Source organism: Stegodyphus dumicola, chromosome 3 (genome assembly GCF_044657685.1).
Source record: "Stegodyphus dumicola isolate Sdum_Otavi_A_Nest chromosome 3, ASM4465768v1".
Classification (NCBI taxonomy): Eukaryota; Metazoa; Arthropoda; class Arachnida; order Araneae; family Eresidae; genus Stegodyphus; species Stegodyphus dumicola.
In genome coordinates this window covers 181,648,248-181,671,309 of record NC_140770.1, presented here as the reverse complement: position 1 = coordinate 181,671,309, position 23,062 = coordinate 181,648,248, and the positions used below count along the sequence as shown (strand labels likewise).

General features: G+C 34.2%; 1 protein-coding gene across 3 annotated transcripts in view; it reads left to right on the top strand.

Moving 5' to 3' along the window:
- The window catches only part of LOC118183122 (cubilin-like), a 501,423-nt gene that overhangs the window by 422,941 nt on the left and 55,420 nt on the right, over positions 1 to 23,062 (top strand). For all 3 annotated transcript variants that reach the window (XM_085813677.1, XM_085813678.1, XM_085813679.1), the window contains exons 5-9: positions 4,835 to 5,042; positions 5,303 to 5,511; positions 9,600 to 9,641; positions 11,867 to 12,050; positions 13,816 to 14,009. In XM_085813677.1, coding sequence (XP_085669803.1) covers positions 4,835 to 5,042; positions 5,303 to 5,511; positions 9,600 to 9,641; positions 11,867 to 12,050; positions 13,816 to 14,009 — 837 coding nt within the window. The remainder of the gene's footprint in view (positions 1 to 4,834; positions 5,043 to 5,302; positions 5,512 to 9,599; positions 9,642 to 11,866; positions 12,051 to 13,815; positions 14,010 to 23,062) is intronic.

Here is a 23,062-nt window from a genome sequence, read left to right as displayed (position 1 = left end):
CAATTTTGCATTCATCTGCAGATATTTAATAATAATAATTACATTATTGGACATTGTTTGAAAGCTTACAGGGAACGCATATTTTCGGAATATCATTTAGTTTTGACGATCAATGCATTTTAATGGCAAAGTTTCTGTAAGCGGAACTGCAAAAGCGATAATTTATGAGACTATCGATTCACGGGAAGGACATAAGGTAGAATGCTTGAATATTTCCCATTGAAAGAATCTTTATATTATTTTCCCTACACATCTTTTTCTGAGATTATATGTATACAACGTGCCTTTTTATAAGTGCTGATGGAACATAACTTTAAAAATTTAGAGACCATTTATAAATATTAATACCGCCAAAGATTTCCTCTTGCGGAAATCCTTATTTTTGTACAAAGAAATCTTTTTTGGCCTGGAATAAAAAAAACTTAATACTCTATCGAACGTGTAATGCAAAGCAACGATATTGTATTAAAGCAATATCTTTTATTCGTCAAGACCATATGTTATGTATTCCAGGTCATAAAATTTTTATGTCTGTTTTCTGTCCTGATCATTTGAGTTCCGGATCATAAAATATTTATGTCCTGTTTTCGCGGAAGGTAGAAGTACTTCTTATTTATTACGAGTGTTTGCTTGATTTATTTTTATTATTGATATTATATCGTTTGCTAAACATCATTTAGAAGAAATAAATAATTTATTTCACAATATAATTTTCCAAATCTTTCTTTAATCATCAAAACTTTCTTAGTTTTAATAATTATATGCGGAAGAACTATTTTCCAAAGAAAATACACAACTTGATGTTGCGTTGGGGAATAAATAATGGCGTTTGGTTTATTCTATAGCAAGAAGCTCGAGTTCGTGCTTACCGGAATAATCGGAAAGTTGATGTCGCAATTTAAACATGAACCTCTGCTAGGCTAGAAATTTCTGTCTAATTTTACTGTCTATGCAATATTAAGAGTTTTATTCTACTTAAAATAAGAAAATTAAAACTTTCTTCTAAAACAGTTTAACAAAATATATTATTGAAAGTTTTTTGTTTCGTTTTGTTTCTATTTTTGAAAAGTCCAGGATACCTAAGATTAGAAAATGACTTCTATTGCAAATGTCCATGCATTTAGATTAAAATGCAGTCTAATTCAGTTCGTAGTGGTATTTATCTAATGACGCAGAGTGGCTTACTACACAATTTAAACGATAACTTTCCGAAAAATTTACTTACGACTGAAAGGTTTTAATTTCTTTATTAATTAGCATTTCTGATGAAAATATCTAACGCTCTAAATCTTTACTTAGATACTGTTACTTAACCCTCTTACTGCGTACGTTTTTTATCAAAATATGTTCAAAAATTGCGTATTTTTATTACATATTTTAAATCTACATATATGCTAGAGTTAAAATATACAAAACTTTTTTTGCAAAAGAGTTTTTTTTTTTTTTTTTTTTTCCAATATAGAATTAGATCATTGAAAAAGGTTGTCAGAATACTGAAATTGAAGAATAATGATATAAAAGGAAAATTCTGAAAATTAATATTGGTTAAATTATGATTTATTTTATAAAATACAAAGGTAAATCATATATACTAATGAAAATATTTGCATAATGTAATATTTTACATATAAATTTTGCACCACTGTCCAACATTTTCAATAGAAACTGAATTTTCAGATTCATCATTATCTGCAGAGGAATCCGAGAAATTCTCCTCAGTTTCGCTATAACTATCTTCAATATACTTGAAATCAGAATCAAAACTCAGTGTCGGAAATATCGTCAGGAATATAGGTTATATCACTCGCGAAACGCTTCCTGCCAGACATCTTTAAATTCTGAAAAGCGCGCGCAAAATGCTACATGACGTATTTGTATATTTGGCAGAAATGTGGACAACTAACACCATCTGTTAGTCCACATCTAAATAAACAATTAAACATCACAAAAATGCCGAAAGGAAACTTTGAACTAGAAAAGAGCGGGTTGCACACTTAAACAGACGGCAAAAATTCATCCTCGCGGAAATCCGCTTGTTGCGCAAATTTTGTTACTTCTACGTTGCCCGTGGAAATCGCAGGATGCGCAGCGAGAGGGTTAATATATTTTTATTCAGATTGATTCAGAATTTGTTGGCCTTAGTTTTGAGGTACTTGCATTTCAAACGGAAATTATTGATGATCTGGACGTATCGTTTAGCATTGCCCCAAATGATAATATAGGGCTACTATAAGTGTTCAGTAGATTTCAGTGCACTGTATTCCAAACAGCAGTAAATTCGCTGAACACTAGTAGCTCGGTACGGGGTTTAAATCATTCCAAACGGCTGGCGTATAAGTGTTTTCGTGTTTTCCCCGTATGTAATGCGTATACGAAAGTTTCACCTAGAAAGTCCTAGACGAAAGCATCCCACCCCTTAGGCATATATCCTTCTTATGCTTTACCGTAAATAAATAAACCAAATCAACGAATTCAGCATTCACTCAACTTTCGAAAGCTTGACCTCCAAGTCTATTGACGTTATTCCGTTTGCCTGCTTCTTTACGCTAAATTAAATATTGTTTCTTTACACGTTACATATTCCCTCACAGCTACATTTGGGTAGCTCAGAAATCGCATTCTGTGTCAATTACTATTATTATAGTATGCTACAAAAATATAGATAATCTCAACTACTATTTGAGCGAAAGTTATGCAGCTAAATGGAATATTAGACAGAATGAATCTGAACAAGTGTGGGGGGGGGAACTTTAAGGGGCTGACAGAAAGCAGCTATACGAGCAGTATTCGTCAGATAATGTACGGTTGGATTGCCAACTGCGGGCCGCTAGATAGCATTGTATATAGTATAAAAAAGGTCGGTCCTTGCACTCAACGGCACATAAAGGCAAGAGCCTTATTTCATTCACTTCCTCATGTAACTTACCCATTAGCGGCAAAGTAAATAAGGTTATACTCCCGTGGTATACTCGTTATGGGACAAATGGGGTGTTAGTAAGAGCATGACGAAAGTCGCGCTGACACCAGCCTAAAAAAGCAAGTATCATTTGGCTCAGCCAACGGCACTTCCTACCGTGGATTGTCGAGACGATGGTTGGTTCACGAACCACGAAATTTCCAGGGCGATGGATTGGTCGAGGTCGTTCCATAGCTTGGCAACCAAGATCACCGGATCTCTAGTATTTGGACTAGACGTAGATCCTGTGGGGCCTTATCAAAATGTACTCATTTTGATAATGTACTATAACGCATGTCTCCTTGAAACGAACATGGATCGCCAGGTTCGCCGTTATGGCCAGCTATACTCGGGAAATGCCTGGTGTTTTCGCAAATGTATCGCGCAGGTGTGAAGCCTGCATTATAGCTGACTTTAGAGTAAGTTCGTTTAGCATGTACATCAATTGCATTCATGTTAACAAATTTTTTCTGAAGTATCTCTTCTCATTCTTCTGTTAATTCTTTAAGTGTGACAGTGGAAAACTACCTTATTTAACCTCTTTACCGTTTGCGTTACGACCAAACACACTGTGACGATCACCACAAGTTTTGCCTACTTGTCCAGCTTCATCCTGTAGAGAATTTGAAAAATAAAGGTTGGTCACCGATTTTTTTTTTCATTTATGAAGTATATCATTTTGTAAACGGGACTCCTAAAATATAGTATTTTGAAATCCAATGATTTATTTATAGTAGTTCTATATCACATCGTATTTCATGAAACCAGGACAAAATAAATTAAGGCTTTAATCTTGATCTAATATCAAGGTTCACTTTGTTACATGTTTCCGGTGAAATAAACAATGGTATAAGTTTTAATGTATTATTCTTCAAAGATTAGCGTTTTTCCAGTAAATTAATAAATTTATTATTTTTATAGGTTTGGAAATATAAAAAGTGTATTTCCAAATTCTTAACCATTTTTCGTTTGCAGCTAATGTCACTTCTTTCAAAATCGTGTTTAACAAATGCATGTTATTCTTAAAATTTGTAAAATTATGAATTTGCTTTCAATATTAGTAAAAGATATTTGCAAAACCGCTTAAAATATGGATATAATAATAGCATATTTATTTCTTCTTCTAAAATAATATTTTTTTTATTTATTACACATAATACCTTACTTTTGAGCATAATGTGTAGACGCTTAATTAAAAGATTATTAGGCTTTTAGATGATCATGTTTATGAATATTTGACCAAACTTTATGGACTGCAGTGAACTGGGAACTTTGTTTTTAATGCAATTATGTTTTTCTTTTTCTTTAGTTTCTTATTCCTCTTTCGTGTTTCAAAAGTTGTACATTAAAATATTTATTGTAATAAGAAAAATGTTAAAAAAATGGATAATATTATTTAACCCATAGAAAACCAAAGCCTTCGCGAAACTGTATGTTTAAAATACCAAAACGCCCGAAATGCCTTTCGAGAATTGCAACAATTTCCTTCCCTTCCCATCTATTAACGCACAAAGTTCTGTGAGGATTTGAAATGCCCCGCGCAATCTAAAGATAAGAAACCACAAATAATTCCTTTTAGGACAAACAGTCTGCAATAAACTTATACAATGAATTTAGGGAAACTGCACCTGCTACTGCATGTCTCAGGGAAAGGAAAGAAAACAACGTCGCAATCTCAGCCGTTTCGGGTGACTGCGGCCGTTTGAATGAAAGATTGTCTCGAGCGTTTTGGCCTTCAAAGCGTTAAAAATTCTAGTTAATGATGGGTATGAGAAAATGCCTGTTAATCATAGATAACGATCAGTGCCCCCATTCATTTTGGACTGAACTGTGCATTATAGTTAAACAAGGAATTTGAGATTGTGTTTCTTTTTGCAGCGCAGTACGTCATGGGCACCCCTACTCCAAACACAGTATGCAGCTACAGAGTATACAGTGACAGGAAGAGAGAAGGTGATATGATGTCCCCTACCTACCCTGGTGTATATCCAAAGAATTTAAAATGCAACTACAACTTCTTCGGGAAGAGAGGACAGAGAGTCAGACTGGAGTTCATGGATTTTGATCTCCTCTACGGAGGTCCACAGTCAGTTCGCTTTATCTTTGACATAATATATGCCATCCTTGTTTTATAAACAAAAATATAATAAGTTTACTTAATTGTAAGCATTCCAATGTTTTGCTTATTACTGTAAGTAAGCACGTAAATTGATAAATTTCTGTTTAAGTAAAATCAAAACTCGCAATATATTTCTGCAAACTGTACTTGTACTAGAGACAGAATTTTCACGTAAAATTTCTTTAAAAATAGAATGAAGTAGCTAATATATTTTCTTTTTCTTGTAGCTGTCCTTTCGACTACGTTAAAATATACGATGGAGATACTGAAGAAGATCCTCTTATCCAAACATATTGTGGTCAACAGCGAAATTTAGTTGTGTTTTCATCTTCAGAAAATCTTTACGTCAAATTTGTTACACTGCAGCGAAATGCGGACACATCGAATCGAGGCTTTAAAGCTGCCTATGAATTCAGTGAGAGATTTGTTAGTTTAGGTAATGCATATATATTTCTTGAGTTAAAAATTATTTTGAGTTGTATTTTCACAACAACTAGTCTATATCAGAAATAATTCAATTTGACATTCTTTTACACTCGTATTCAGCATGAAATGTTTTGAATATATAGGATGGTCATAAAAAACTTCCCCGATGAATTAATCCTTAACGGTCTAGTCTCTCAACCAACTGACATGTAATTTTAGATGCTGTTATTTAAAGGTAAGCGCTCGAGATCGTGATAATTTAAATAAATAGATCTCTCATGGTTATGGTTGCAGTGACACAATTTCGAAATTTTCAAATTATAATACTATTTTTTTATAATATACATAAATTGATCAGCGCATTGAAAGGCCATAAATGGCGTTGGAACGATACACGTACGACGAAAATTGGCGGTGTAAAACATTTGCAAATAAGAGCATTGCAAAGGAACAATGACAACGGCAGAGAGGAGAGAGAAAAAACATTTATTAGAATTACAAGTCCTCATCCTATATAACGTTTCAAGACATAGTTATCTTCCCTAACTTTGCAGTTTGTTGCCACCGCAAACCCCGACTTTACTCAGATGGACTTCTGATTCCGGGGTTATTTGAAATCTAAGGTGTATACTTTAGATCCATGCGATCTGTATGATTGACATACGTCATAAAACCTGAAGATGCAATGATTTCTTTTGCGATGTTATGTTCGTCATCGTTATCAACAATTATCCGCAGGCAGTGCGGTATCGTATGCAAAGGTTCGCATGTCGAAAATTTATAATTCCACAAACAGTTTTTCCCCCACACTTTGTGCAGTCATTGGTTTTTTACAATGCTGTTCTTTGCAAATGTTTTACGACGGAAATTTTCATCATACTAGTATCGTTCCAACGCCATTTATGTTCTTTCAATGCACTGATCAATTTGTGCAGGGAGAAAAAAAAAAGGTTTCGTTCGAAAATTTTGAAATTACTTTAATCGTAATTGGGACAACTGTATTGTTTCACATCATCACAATCTCTAGCGCATACCTTCAAATAAAAATATCTAGAATTTCACTTTGATTGGTTGAGCGGACAGGCCACGGGGGGCTCCTATATTGGGGAAGTTTTTCTTTATGACCATTCTGTATATCATAACAAGAAATGGATATTGCTCACGACTTCATGTGTGATCATAAGACGATTTCATGTGTGATTTTCAGTGTGAAGTGTAGTGGTGGCGACATCTATTGACGGTAAAAGTATCATGGTTTCCGTTGATCGTTGATCTAGTATCGAACTTTGAGTTTATAATTGATTACTTTAACAAATGTACTAAATGCATGCTCTAAAATATCTTCCTAAATATAATTCAGTACTTTTACATATACTTCTTCATAGTTATGTCAAAATACTCTTTTCAAATAAAAAAACTTGTATACAAATATTTTTCTTTTAACCAATATCTAGTATTTTCTCTTTTTTAATTCGAAACAATTTGTTTATTTGGAAAACATGATTTAAAAACATTATATAACATGTATGTATTTTTAATAATTATTGTGCAGAGAAAGTAATCTGTAAGTAAATAAAGAAAGTTATTAAAAACTTTTTGAAATCGGGACTTTGAAACTGTTATCTTTTAAACTTATAATTAACTTTTATAGAGATATGCGAATTTAATTTTCCAGGCAGAGATTCTACCAACTCTGAAATGCTACGAAATGTAAAATGACTAATAATTAATTTTCAGAAATTTAATTCTGTCTAAATATGAATAGTATTTATTTTGCAATATTTACTAAACAATTTCTTATAATGGAAATACCTTTGTAGAATTCTGTAAACTGTATAAATCTTGAATTTGAAAGCTACTCTGCGCTAATTTAAGTAGAACATATTTCCAAAGATATTCTCTCGCAAATGATAAAATTAAATATATCAAGACAAAAAGTGCTATACAAAAGACAAAAAGTACATAAACAATGGTTAGTAAAGTGAAAATTTATTGCTGTTTCATATTTATAAACATTGGCATTAAGTAAATATTCGGTTTCGTTTTCAAGAATTTCCCAGATATATTTCAAGCAATAAAGCAAGAATTTAGTTCCTCCCCTAAATATTAAAACACTTGTAGTTCTGTCCGAGATTCGAATCCCGCGAACGGGCTTGCTGCATGGATGCTTTCTTAGTTTTTCCCATGTGTAACGTGTATACGAGCCAGTTTCCCTTAGAAAATCCTCGACGAAAGCATCCATCACCTTAGGCAGAAAGCTCTTGAGGCCTTGACGTAATCAAATAAACCAAACCAAGAGCATTTTTTATGCAGATGAAAACATTTTCTAATGCCAACTTGTTCTTGATGCATTCATATATTAATACTGCATATGTTTACAGCGATTAGATAGAGATTCGATTAAGTGCTTTTGGTATTAAATTTTAAATTAAAAGTACTTGAAAAAAAAGTAAATTCAAAGAACGCTCTCCTAGTACTATTAAAAATGTGTCATAATTAAATACAAATAGTTTAGTTCCTTATTGCGATTACATTTGTGTTGCAACTTGTATTGGGAAATTTCTGTTTGGATTAAGTTATTTAGAATTTATAATGCTTTGGTGCTCAAAAATTAGAGCTGGAGCTCCGTTGTGTAGAACAAATCTCATGTGATATGCATGTAATTAAATGTAAAAGTTAAACATAAAGAACAGAACTAAAATGAAATATATATGTGAAAATTTTTGAACCTCAGATTAGCCTTCTAGTCGCGGATGAAGACGAAATTGTGAAGACAAACTTATTCATCGACAAAATTAAAAAATACTATGTAGGCATCCCGTTCTCCAGAAACCGAAGTGTGATGGAATGCTCGTTTTCAAGGTTACTATGCTACAATGTTTACTCTTGTGCAACGTCACTGACTTAGTCTGCTCAAGAACAGAAGATACAAAGAAGTAGCTTCATTTCTCCCACTTGTATAAGTAAGTAATGCCAGCACTGGTAACAGCGTAACCTTGCTAATTTTCAAAGATTTATCCAATTTGCCATTGTTGTGGGTATTAAAAAATCAATATTAACCTACATAAACAATGGTTAGTTGGTTAAAACAATAAGCAGCAAGTAAGAAGCTGAGTTATCCCTAAAATATTTTGTGACGACTTTAGAGAAAGTTTCACAAAAATTGTTTATTATTGCTCATGGCAACATCATTGAGTACGCACTTCTTTAAATCACGATTTTAAAAGAATTACCAGCTTTTACTCTCGGTTAAAATGTACCGAATGATAATAGCTAAATAACCTAAACTTAAACTGCCGCACAAACGACATTTCAGGACACATTCTCAAACCAGTTCTCCTGTACAACATCTGGGTTTTGAAAATGTTATCATATCTGAGTTCTCAATTCCCTATTTTTCTATACTTTATAAGAATGTGATGTCATTATAAAAACTACGGCCAAGAAAATTTCATATGCGTTGAATAATAAGTCATCGTTCAAACGGAATAGTATACTTCATCAGTTTACGCACGAAGAGGAAAGAGCGGTTGTAATATGAAATAATGGTTAATGTAGGTGTGAAGACAATCTGGGGAATGAGTTTGATGTATTCTTAAGAAAGCCTTGCTTTAGGATTGCTGTTAGCATAGCATTTATATCTGTGAACCACACTGTTGCCCGACATTTCATTAAAAAATTCCTCAAAATTGAAATTATTCTTTATTTGCAACATTTCTTGCATACGAATGTAATCTGGGATATGACTTCCAGATTTCCCAACTCTTTCTGAGAGTTCTTAGGAAATAAAATGTGTTATTTGAAGAATAATTATTATTTTAAAAATCATAAATAGTGTTTTATATCAAAAGATATATGTCTCGTAAAACACCATTCACAATCAAAATAGTACATCCATCAGAAGGTAATAAATTACTGAAGTAAAATTTTAATATTGAGCAGCGTATAAATGTCAATATTCTGAAAACGTAAACACAAATTATAATGTTTTCTGAATTACTAAATGCACTTTAGCAGCCCTTTGATTAAACTCTATTTTTATATTTTTGCTATTGTTACTTATAAATTTACTTACGTATTTTACTTTTTTTAAACTAGATTTCATCAGTAAAACCGACGGCGAACACATCCGTGGAACGCGTAAGTGCTATTTTAGAATACTAACTCCTAGCAACAACAAAATAATACTAGAAACGAGAAATTTTATATTGCTACTAACGTATTTTAGATTATTAATTCATGGATTATTAAATTTGTATTTGTTTCTGAAATGTATATACACTCTGCACAAAAAAATGGGACAGTTATTGGTACTGTATCCCCCTTTATACTGGGCCGATTCACGTTATTTAATTTGCTATCCTCAAGTGTGGAAAGTGCGACTCAGAATGTATATTAGATTTATATATAGTATTATTCTAACATAGATACTTTGGCACAAAATCAGACTTTTCCTGAAACGTATAGCAATTTTTGGTTTCATATTTGGATTCTATGACTCAAATTATGCCTAAATAATTTAAGTAGTAGTCTAAATTTTGCAAAACTGGGTGAGAAACTTACCGAGAAATTTAAAACTTTATCTTGGCGCTTTAAACTTTATCTTTTATGAGTTTGCGACAAGAATAAGTCGCTTGACGAAATTCTTAATTTATAGTAACCTATTTTCCTTTCCTTTTCTTTGAGTAGAAGCGGAATAAAAATATTCATCTTTCATTTTCTCAAATCATTTTACCAAAGTGTCAAGCCTATTTTGTGTTATTATCGTTTTCAATAAGTATGCAAAATTTCAAAACGCGGCTATACATAAATTCACGAAAATTTTAGAAAATTTTGAATAAAAAACTCTAATTTTTTATGCAGGGTGTGCGTAGAAATACATCTACTTTAAGGTGATGGTAAATGTTTTATAATTTATAATTCTAATTTTTTTTCGAAAAATTAACAAAAATTATTAAAAAATACAAATTTTAAAAATAAATCAGAAAATATTTGCGAATGGTTGAACTTAAATTTCGAACTGGTAAAGAGGGAATCAAGTACGTTTACTGAAGAAAGAGATATTAATAAATTTATAGGGAATACAATTAATACTGAAGAGCTAAAATTTTGAAACACAATGTTTTTTAAAACATTTCTCATGCAATTTTTACAAAACTTGGCATTTTAGCATTACGTGAATCGTAGAATCGAAATTTGTACAAAATCGGTATATCGTTGCCGATAAAGTCAAACATATATATTAAAGTTATATTGAAACCTACACATTGAAGAAAACATAAGTGATAAGCGACGGGGGACGTGGGCGCTGTTCCTTTAACACAGCGGTTAATTATGAACATATGTAACATAGAGAACATATGTAACATCAATGTACTTGAATAAAGAATACAAAATAAAATACCTTCATACTGAAGAAATAATAATTGATATGAATAAATCTGTGTGATCAATAATTTGCTTTCTTGTATTCTGGCGGGAAAACGGAAAAGAGAAGTGACAGTACGGATTCAAAATATAAAATGACTGGTTATGCAAATTAAAGGAATCTCAAAACTGCATCTAAAGGTTAATCGATGATTAATCCACGCTCACTGGCTGTGTTTCCTTTTTAAATCTAGAATAATTTACATTAATTACTTTTAAAAATTATAGAGAAACAGAAAGTAATGAACAGAAATATAATACAAATAACTTGTTTAATTAAATATATCTTGTAAAGTTTGTGAAACCTATAGGAGAAATTTGCGTAACATATTTAAAAAAGGACGGAATTACCTCATAAATAATCATTATAATTTTTCAAATCAAACTAGGAAATAAATTAATACTTTTTCCTAGCAAAACAGCGCAATGTAATTTACATTAATTTTTATATTTAACAACGAATGTAGTTTTTAGTAATTACCGAAAATTTTCGCGTTTTTTATAGATCATATTAATTGTAAAAATAGTCATATACTTTGGTTCATTAACTTGCACTGCGATATAATTTTATAAATGAATCTAAAAAAACCTACCGGCAATGAAAAGATATTATAATGCATATTTTGACAGAATTATCTGTGAAATTTATTTTAATAACTTTCATTTTCTTTTCTTATGCTATATTTTTTAAGAAAACTGTAAAATTCTTATTTTAAATTGTTAATAATAAAAGTTTGATATATACTTTCACAGCTTTAAAAGATTTGCAATAAATGTAAATCTACTTTTACATATAGTAAAATTTACGTAATTGAAATAATATCTATGAAAGATAAATCTAACTGTCTGTATAAAGGATGATTTTAAGCTATATTACTCGGTACTCAATAATAAAATATCAGTGTATTGATTTTAAAATTTGTTTCTTTATTTTCTAGAATGTGATCAGAAAATTCTCAGTAAGCGTGGATCAAGCGGCATGGTTTTCTCCCCTAATTATCCTTACCCTTATCATCCTAATGTCGTATGTCGATATTATGTATACGGAATGCAAGATGCTCAAAGACTGGAGCGGGTCAGATTACAATTCGAAAAATTTGAAATTCCGTCAGTTAACGGAGTGTGAGTAACATTTCAAAGTCTTCTGTAATAATGTATCATATCAAATATGAATGTTTTAATGAAATTTCTAAAACATGGCTGTCCACAAACATATAGCGTTTGTTATTATAATTTTTAAATAATATTTTCGTCTAATTAGTAGAATTATTCTAAATAGTTATGAGTACTTTTTCATTCTTGTATGGATAACCTTGATGATACTATTATATAATAAATATATGACGAAATGCATAAAAAGTCAAATATATTTATATTTTAAATGAAGATCAAGGGCGAATGACTTGAAAATGTTTGGCAAAATATCACCAAATTTCTAATCTGCTGGTAGTTTTTTACATCTCGTCTTCTTAAGTAATTGAGATAAGGAATTTTCTGCCTTTCCACTATATCCCTTCTCTCATCAAAGAATATCAAATGTGAGGTTCAGTTCATCAGTCAGTTTCGAATGACTTTTGCTTCGTATTTGGCTTAAGTTTTCTAATTCTACGTATTTTCTAATTGTTCATTAACTTCAATTAATTCATTTTCGATGAGTATTTCCTTGTACTTTTGTGATAATATCGGGTACTTTTAATCATCTTCTTTCTGTATTTCTTGATAATATCGCACATATTTTTGATTATTTTACGTATTGTCTTATTTTCGAAGTTTCCTGAACCATTCTATAATATATGCTTAGTTTTAAAAAATAAATAAAAGATCTGTTTCTTATTTCATTAAGAAAATATTTGTTTCATTTTCAGGTATTTCTTTGATTTTTGTATCGAACTCTTAAAATAACTCAAATTGTACTTCTAAGGCTATTATAAGATTTAATAAATATCTGCAAGCTTTCAGATTTTATGTTATGCCCAAAGGAACAAATCTACACACACATACCGGCATTCAGAGCATTTGAGCTAACTCCCCTTTGGCCCAAAACTGTTTAAAAACAGCACATCTTTAAAATTTCCGATGTCGCGCTGGAGATAAAAATGTTTTATTCCGCACAGTGTTGCCAAAGCTTGCTGAGAAATCGTTGAGATTTTGAATCAAAAATTCGTTAAAGGTTTACAAAATATGAAATGTATAATAAAACAAATTCAAAATTCGGGCTTTCAAGTGCCCATATTCAGTTGGAGGACTACGATATTCAAAATTTGATGTATCTAGGTACCGTTGTTTTTTCATAATGCGAGAAACGTACATACGTGCATGCAAATTCTTCAATATTTAATTTCTTTAAATATATTACGGGGAGGTAATATTTGGGAGCAAGAGCTTAAAAACTGTTTCAACGCTTTTAGTGATTCAACGCAAAATGCCATTTCGATACTAATAGCCCTTCTGGACAAACCCCCGTTGGCCTAATAAGAAAGATATTAAAAATGCTCATGGCTGTAGATTTTGTTTTAAATTCGCAAAAGGAACCTTTTATGACATAAAGTAAATGAACATAAATCTTAGTGGAGCTTTGTTTAATTTTTTCACTGTATGCGTAACTTTGCGTTAATAGAGAAAATGCGTATTTATGCTAAATTAATTAGACTATCAATGATTAAATATTTGTTAACAATGTAACGCATTCTATAATTCTTTGAAGTTTACAAACATTCTTTATGAAAATTCTTATTTAGAGACGAATTTTGATATATTAATTCTACGAAATAATAAAATTTATCTAATTCAATTTTTTATAATGTTATTTAGTACAGTAAATAAACAAATAAATAAAAATATTTTGTTTTAACCTGCATGTTGAGCCATTTCTTTTGTACTTCTGTAGCTGCACAGACGGATTTCTGCGTATTTACCTTCAAGGTCAAGAGGAACGATACGCGTTGGACGAATTTGATCACAATCTGTGTGGGCAAAATCTTCCTCCTGCTTTGAAATCTGAAGGTCCACGTCTAGTAATGATATTCAAGAGCGGTTCCACTCAAGGACAAGGATTTAAAGCCCGGTATTATTTCGAAGCAGGTAAAAATAATGACTAATTCTTCTTTTAAATTCAAAATCAGGGACATCTTCTCAGAGCATACCTATGAATTTAGAACTGTAAAAAATTACTTTTTTTAGTTCATTCATATAGTAAAAACTTTATTAATTGCTTTAAATACACCGTTTTCCAACGCGTCATCGATTTTATCTGGTATCAATAATTCAAAACAGAACTCGTTGCACGTTGTTTTGTCTCATCTAGTTCTTCTTCCGCATGCTATCCATATAGTATACCAGCATCGATAATGATATAATGCAGGAATTCCCAACCGGTGGTATGCAAGAGAAAATTTGGTGGTACGCAAAGAAACAAAGTATTTTTAACAAAGTATTTTTAACTTTAAAGTAACTAACTCTATTAAATTTAGAAATCTCTTAAAGAAAGAGAACAATGATATAATTTTTTTGTGATCGAACTCTAACTGAATATTTCAAAAATAAAGCACTTGCTAACTTTAGGGTGAACTGAAAAAATAATAATTTAGATGCACTTCAAATAAAGCTATTAATTGTTTACCCAATTTTTGCACAACCTATTTGTGTAAACAAGGATTCCATGTTATATTAAAAAAAATAATAAGTGCATATTTAATACAAATCGTCAACAGGTTATGCAAATGGCAATATACTTTTAATATACATATTTTTAATATTTCTATTCAGAAATTGAAAAATAATCATTGTGAAAATGTAGTGGTAGTACTAAAGTTTTTCAATTTTTGCTTAGATGGTTCTCGTTAGTCAAAAGGTTGAGAACCGCTGATTTATAATGTATTTTAAGAAAAGCAGAGGGAAAACTTTCTTCCTCCTTTTCTCCCACAGTATTGAGATGATAACCAGTTTTTGTCTGTCTGCATGCATTAGCACTCAACAACGCAGAGACGAGTGTTCGTTGTTTAGCACTGAATTAAGAACTATTTATTATTATGTTTTAAGCATTTGTATTACGCATAGGCTAGCTTTCTATTTCGAAGTCTGCATTTAAGTTTAAATTTCTTCATTTAAAATTGGCTTATTTTAAAGACGTTTATTCTTATTTTGAGGCTTCTTTCAAACTTCCGCATGAGGATATATTATACCTGTAATATTAACATGAAGCATCGTCCGTCAGAAATCTGAATCACAGATAAAAATGAAACATTGGGCTTTTAAAAGACTTAATTCGATCAATATTTCTATTTTCGTCATGCTCTGAAAAAAGAAAAATTACTTAAAATGATTAAATTTTAGTGGACATGTGCTGTAAATATAAAGGTCAAAATGACAGACATATTGAACTATGTCTACATACAAGAATTAAATGTGTCGGTAAACAAAATGTGAAATCAGTTACGTGTAGTGTGAAACTTGTAATATGTTCAAGAAAATAAGAGAAAAGCTTGATTCTAATAATAAGCACGAGTCTGCGAACTTTCTTGAACGCAGAGAAATTTCCTTTTTCTAATTCCAGTTTATCCGAAATTTTATTAATTGTATCTAATTCTAGTCCTACGAACTGAACTGAATGCTCTCCATTTTTTCCTTGATACTCAAAATAAACTTGCACGTAAATTTATGACATGTGCGCAAATAACATTAGTATTCGTAACATAACGGAATCTTAAAAGATTGAACCGCCTATTTCAACAATATCAGAACTAACTGTACCAAAGTTCAACATTTATCTACTACTGAGATGAATTAATGATTGATTAACATAATTTATTTACTGATTATACTTGAAAATATGTCGTAGTGCGATACACATCAATAAACCAAAACTGAGTGACGAATCTAGGATATAAATAGTTCTTAAACTTTACGTGAAAAATTTTCCATTTCAGTATTTCAGATCTTACATCAGATGAATTTAAAATTTTTATTGTGTGCATTTCAATATTTTCCGTACTGTGAAATATTTAGCATTATGTTAATACGCAAATAGTACAGCAGACTTTCAAATAGATGAAATTAAAGCTTACATTTATTTATTTATTTATTTTTTTTTTAACTCTTTCGCATCGAAATCGCCCGTAGCGCCCATTCATTCAGGCAACGGCAAACCGCCCCAACGCCTCGTTTATTTTCTACCTAGTTCTTTCCCCTCCACGTTAGTGTATGACTCATTGGTTTCGCGAGTTGTTAAAAGACATGTCAGTCATTCTTTTGAAGCAAATAAAGCAGAAATACGGAACGCTATTGACGTTCGCAGGTGCAATCCGGCCCTAAGGTGAAACTGCACACAGTGGATGAATGGATGAAACCGCAGAAGGGGGAAAGGAAAGCTATTCCAAGACAAATTCGTAAATACGGGCGTTTTCGATGTTTGTTGAAAACAGATTTGGTTTTCTCTCGATGCGAAAGAGTTAATTTGACGTTCAGCATCATGACTTCTATGAAAACTAAGGATGCCGTTGAAAGATAATGCCACTTGATGTTTGTAGTAAGCTTCGTGCGTAAACAACCCTGTGAAATAGATACACACTGTCGACTTTCCTTTAGGTGTCTAAAACTACTGAAGTTTAAGGCCACAAGTTAGCATGAGGCTTCAGTTTACGATAAAATGGTATCATAGCAAGTTCTTACTTACTGCTGGCTCTGCTTTTAAGAACAGCTGATTTTAAATATAAGATTTTATTTTCCCTATCTTTAGTTTCTAGGCAATAAATTCTTAAACTAGTAGGCTTACAATAAATGGTTACTTTAAATTGTTTTTCAGGTATTTAATTAAAATTGCATATAAAGATCAGACTGACATTTCCTTTTTAATGTATTATTTTATTATTTCTCAAATTTTTTAATGTTAAATTTTTTTAAATTTTATTTGTAAACTGTTCGAACAGAAATATTATTGTGTAATATGATCATTTCAAATTGTTCGTATTTTACCAGAAGTTTATTTTTCTTTCTTTCTTTTTTTTTTTTTTTTTTTTTTTTTTTTTTTTAATTTTGTTTACTCTCCTCCTCGCACATATACACTGAAGAAATGAACATATTGATACATATCGTTATCAGATAACGCTATGCATATATTTTGGTTTAGCATTATCTAACTCATTTGTATCTTGTCAGAAATATCGTAGAATTTCATTACTACTTTTCGAATTAAAACATTGCTTAACCATAATTTAATTAAATAATGAAGGAAATGTAAAGATTCGTTAGTACTGCCAATTTACCATAGATTTACCATATATATACTCTTCTACGCAAACTGCGTTTAAAAACAGTATTCATTTTATAAGGTATTTCTCTCGCTTTCCTAGCGTGCCTTCGTGGTGTAGTGATCAAGCACATTGAGCCGTATTTTAGAGGTCCGTGGTTCGATTCCCGGCGAGGGCGATTGCTAATTTTTCATCTCTCTGGCTTCCAAAAATTGTAATGTCTCTACAATGGCGCCCCGAAATAGAAATGGCGAAGGATGTTGGATGAGGATTCTCCTCACCCAGGATTTAGCGATTGGATTCCCTAAAAACCCCACTCGTCCTTTAAAAGGAGGAGTATATAAGGTGTTTCTCCCGCTTTCCTAGCGTGCCTTCGTGGCGTAGTGGTTCTGCACGCTGGGCCGCTATTCCAGATGTCCGTGGTTCGATTCCCGGCGAAGGCGATTGCTGTTTTTCATTTCTCTGGCTTTTCCAGTTAACCTAATGTCTCTGGAACGTAGTGACACTTTGCAGACTTACTTCTCTCAACAGAACAACAGAAGATACGGGACAACCATTCCATTCCTAACACACCAGACGACATTCCCTTCGACTCAGCTGAAATACAGCAAATCTTCCGTTTTCTTCCCATAAAAAAGGCTCCGGGACCAGACGGTCTAGACTATGCTATAATAAAGGTGGCTTACACATCCCGCCCTACCTTCTTCGAGAAATATTTCAGCAAGCTCTTAAAATACCAGATCTTCCCAACTGCTTTCAAAAAAGGAGAAGTGGTCTTGTTCCTGAAGAAGCAGAGATCCCCAGATGACCCAAGCTCGTTTCGGCCAATTTGCCTACTTTCGTCTTTGGGAAAAATTTATGAAAAATTACTGGTAAACAGACTTAAATTCCATCTCGAGCAGACCAACTTCCTCAGCCCACGGCAATACGGGTTCCGAACTGGCTTGTCAACCACGCATGCCCTGAGTCATCTTAAAGATAGCATAGAACAAAATAGAGGCAGAAATCTTCACACGGCATTCATATCCCTGGACCTGCAAAGCGCCTTTGACACCCTCTGGTGGCCTGCTATAAAGCAAGCACTTAGAGAGGCACAATGTCCCAAAAACATCTTTAACATCATCACGGACTATCTACATGCACGTAGCCTCATAGTAGCCAACAACAATGGCCTCACTATCAAGCGGCAGGAAAGAGGGTGTCCACAAGGCTCTTGCGCCGGTCCGTTGCTCTGGATAATCACCTTTAACTCCATACTACAACATGAATGGCCTTTGCACACAGATATTATAGCATACGCCGACGATGTAGCCTTTCTGGTGTCTGGCCGCACAAGAGATGAACTGGAACGGAATGCCACAGAAACCTGCTCGATATTCACGGACCTATGCAATAAACTTAAGTTAACCATCTCTCGGCAAAAGTCCGCAGCCATCGTAATTCCACGTCCTGGCACAAATCCCACAAGACGTCCATGTATAAAGCTACTGGGCAAGAACTTAAAAATAACGAAGACGATTAAATATCTAGGAGTCACTTGGGATCAAAGACTCACCTGGTTACCGCACCTCCAAGAAATACGTACAAAAACATCGACCATCGCAAGGAAAGCCAGGCAATTTCAAGGGAGAAATTGGGGACAAAACCCCCATATCAGGAAACTATTATATCTGACAGTGGCAGAGAGAATAATTCTCTACGCAGCAGTCATATGGGCGCAACCAATGAACAGCCGAAAGACCAAGCTACTGACCACAATTCAACGGCCGTTTGCATTAAACATATGCGGAGGTTATCGCACAACAGCGTCCAGCGCCGCCACGATACTTGCAGGCCTGCTGCCATTACACATAAAGGCAGAGGCAGAGGCTACCTATGTACGAATCACTCATCACAGACAAGAAGCCACATATGCAGGAATTACGTTCAGAACAACAGACTATGAACTCCCTGGCAGTGTGCAACACATCCACCCTGCCATCAAAGGTAGAGGGATCCATGTCAAAATCCAACATCAGCCATCGCACTCCAGACAACGCACTTCCTGTGCGATTACACAACTGTTCACTGATGGATCAAAACATGATCAGGGAGTGGGCTGCGCGTTTGCTCACTACGAACATGGCACACTAGTAAAGGAATGGAAAGGACATCTCACTAACAGCAATAGTATTTTCCAAGCAGAGGCACTAGCAATATTGAATGCGCTACGACATGCCCTCAACCTTTCCCTTACCAATGCGACTTTTTACACAGATAGCATGTCAGTGCTACACGCACTCAGGGATCATCACCACACTTCACCCATCATCATAGATATACAGCAACTTTTACGCAATAATCATCAAGCCCGCTTTAACATGGTATGGGTAAAAGGACACTCCGACAACGAAGGGAATGACGTCGCAGACCGACTGGCTAGTGAGGCTGCCAACAACATCCACGCTCAAACTATAAGTGCCCCTACCCCCGTCTCACACCTCAAGAAAACTCTGCGTAACACCTGTAAAGAAAAGTGGCAAGAAGAATGGAATAGTGGCGACACAGGGAGAAGGACGTATAACTTCCTACCAAAGGTAGACACGGAACGTCTTATAACAATAGCCCCACTGACACAGTACACAACGGGTCATGGCCCATTTCCATCTTATTTTATGCGTCATGGCATCTCAGCATCTGACAATTGTGTCTGTGGCATGCTAGGTTCTCCCGAGCACTATCTATTTGACTGCAGTCTAACAACAAACCACCACTTACCACATCCAACGAATAACAGAACACTTTACTATCGTTTCATAATCAAACACCCGCCAGCTATAAGGAGCATCTGCGCAGTTGTACAGCAAATCAACGCCCTAGGGCAAGACATTTGCGAGCCACAGTAGCATGGTACTGCAGACAATGTACTCAACTATTAGATATTTGCAGTATGTACACATTCTGTAATACACATTCCACATTCAATTTCGAGCCTCGTGTTAACATCTGCTTTCAATAGCCACCAACTTGCAGATATAATGTTACTGACATGTTTATCAGTGTGAAGCACTGGGCACCCAATGGAATGATGTGTTATCGTAAATCGAAATATATAATATCCGTACAATGCACGAATGTAGTGTATGCAACGAAATATGTAATTCATGCAACAGAAGCCCCTAATGAAAGTATGTACATTATGTATTATGGGAACTGAGCATATTTCCGCACAGCACTACTGCTTTACGCACACCTTACTATGTCTTATATGTTTCCTCTGAGTGTAATATTTGCATTTATGTGTTCTACGTGTTTCCATATGTATTCTATGTGTCATGATATGTATTTTCGTGTGTGTTTCTATGTCTTTATGTTACGTAATTACGAGTGTGTTTTTATGCTTTTACGTTTAATTTTGTATATCTATGTGTTTCAGCTTATATGAGTGTTTTAGTGTTTTAATGCTATCCTTTATATTCTTTCTAAGTTACTTTGTGTTATTAACAACGTCTTATGTAAAAACTACCCGACATCTAGTCCCTGTATGGCCATGTAAACTCCTGGTGCAGCCTCACGGGGCTCCAGCGAGTTGCTTCTTCGAGATAGTGGAGGACGTGGGACATATGCCTGTTTACCTATGTTATACGTCAGGCGTCCCCGTCCTCCGTCACCTGTCACCTGTCAGCGAGTTCTGCCCTTGACTATAAAAACGTACAAAAAAAAGCAGATTTTTAAAGAATTAAACGAAATTTTACTTTTTCATTCTTTCTGGTTTACACCAACACAAAAATACGGAATTAAAAGGTCAATTACTTTTTAATAATAACATTAAACACTTGGCTACTTGTCTTAGAATAATGAAGGTCCCAAAATCAAATTCTCTCAAACAAGGTATCCGTTTGTTCTCTCGGCGAATCCTTTTGAAAGCACATAGCAGTTCACTAGTGGTAAATTACACTTATGTCCATAAATTAAGGATAATTCGGAGTCACCCGGAAATCGAACTCTAAAATAAATATATCACCTGTAAAATCACTACACACAATTTCAAGAATCATATGCAAATTTCAGGAAGTAACCAGATGACACGGATGGTACATCACAATGACGAGAGTGTAAGAGAGTGATATATAAGGAATACAGGCAAAGAAGTAAAATTGTTCGCAGGCGCTTTTTAAGCATTTCAGTATAGTAACCGAATAGTTATGACACAAAGGACGCATTTGGATGATTTTTTACGTGGTAGATTTATCGGCCGTCTGGAATGTGGGCGTACCCAACTGGAAGTATCAGACGAACTTAGAATTGCCCAGAGTGTCATCTCCAGGCTTTGGCAATGATTCTAAGATGATGGTAATGTGAGTAGACGTTAGAGCACAGGTCGCCCCAGAGTTATAACGCCGAATGAGGACCGGTATTTGGCAGCTACTGCCAAAAGAAACAGGCAGAGCCTCAGACCTGTCTCGTCAGATCTCTTCAACCACTGGTACGACAATTTCAAGGCAGAACGTGTACAGACACTTAGGGCAGATTGGGCTATATGCTCGTAGACCTGTCAGATGCGTTCCACTTACAACTCACTGTCGCCTGCGGTTAGCCTGGAGTACAGAGCATGCATTGTGGACACCGCAACAGTGGGCTTGTGTGATGTTTTTTCCGACGAGTCCAGGTTTAGCTTGCAGTCTGATTCTCGCCGGACTTTCATATGGAGAGCTGCAGGCACCCGTTACCACTAAGGAAACATCATTGAACGACACCTTTACGGTGGAGCAGGAGTGCTCGTATGGGGTGGAATTATTGTGGGTTCCAGAACTGACCTGCATGTCAAATTGGAACAATGACAAGCGAAATCTATCGGGACGTCATTCTGGAACAACATGTACGTTTGTTTCGGGGCGCCATGGGCGCACAATTTGTGTTTATGGATGACAACGTCCGTCCTCACCGTGCAAACATCGTAAGCGAATGCCTTCAATCGGAGGATATCACCCGTATGGACTGGCCAGCATTCTCACCGGACTTGAATCCAGTAGAGCACGTGTGGGGCATTCTTGGCCGACGGGTTGCAGCACGTCAACCTCCTCCTACATGTCTACCGGAACTTCGGAGAGATTTGTTTTTTGAGTGGTGTAATATTCCCCAAGATCAGATAGATAATTAGATACTCAGCATGCCTAGGCGTTGTACGGACTGTATTGCATCGTCTGGGACACATACAGTGTATTAACAATCATACCAACCATGTAATATTGGTTTTTTGCAAATAGGTTTTTTTTTGTAATTTGCTCCAGGGAGAAAAAATCGCTATTTTTTTAATAATATCAAACATATAGCATCTTTTTTCGCTCTTTACTTTTTGTTTAATAAATAAGCTTTACAAATAAGTCAAATTTGCTTTGCTTCTAACTCTTCCTTTGCCTGATTTTGCATTATCCTTAATTTATGGACATGAGTGTAGAAACGCTACTCCCAATCGCCTAGTAAACATGAAATCAACTGTCTATGGAAAAATGGCAGAGTCCCTTAAATGTTCTTCCTCCATTTCTGCTTAGCGTATCTCGCTGCATGAAAAGCTTGCGAATAAAGGATGGCATGAACTATGGTCTTAAATGCCAGTGGGGGAAATAATTGCTGTGCAATGATGATGCTTGTTATGATCGCAACTGAGAGAGGATGGCAAAAACCGTGATATAGCCCTTTTAAAACACCAGACTGTTGTGACTCATCGTCAAAACGAACCCTTCACCAGAAACAATGCTTACACCTAACTGTTTAAACTCGCATGCTCTTAATTTATGTATCTATGTGTATAGAGAGTAAAAAGTAAGAAATTTAGAACTAAATCCACAAAAACACGAATTAAATTCAAAATCAATAAAATCCAAAATTCCCCATAAATACGTAAAATAT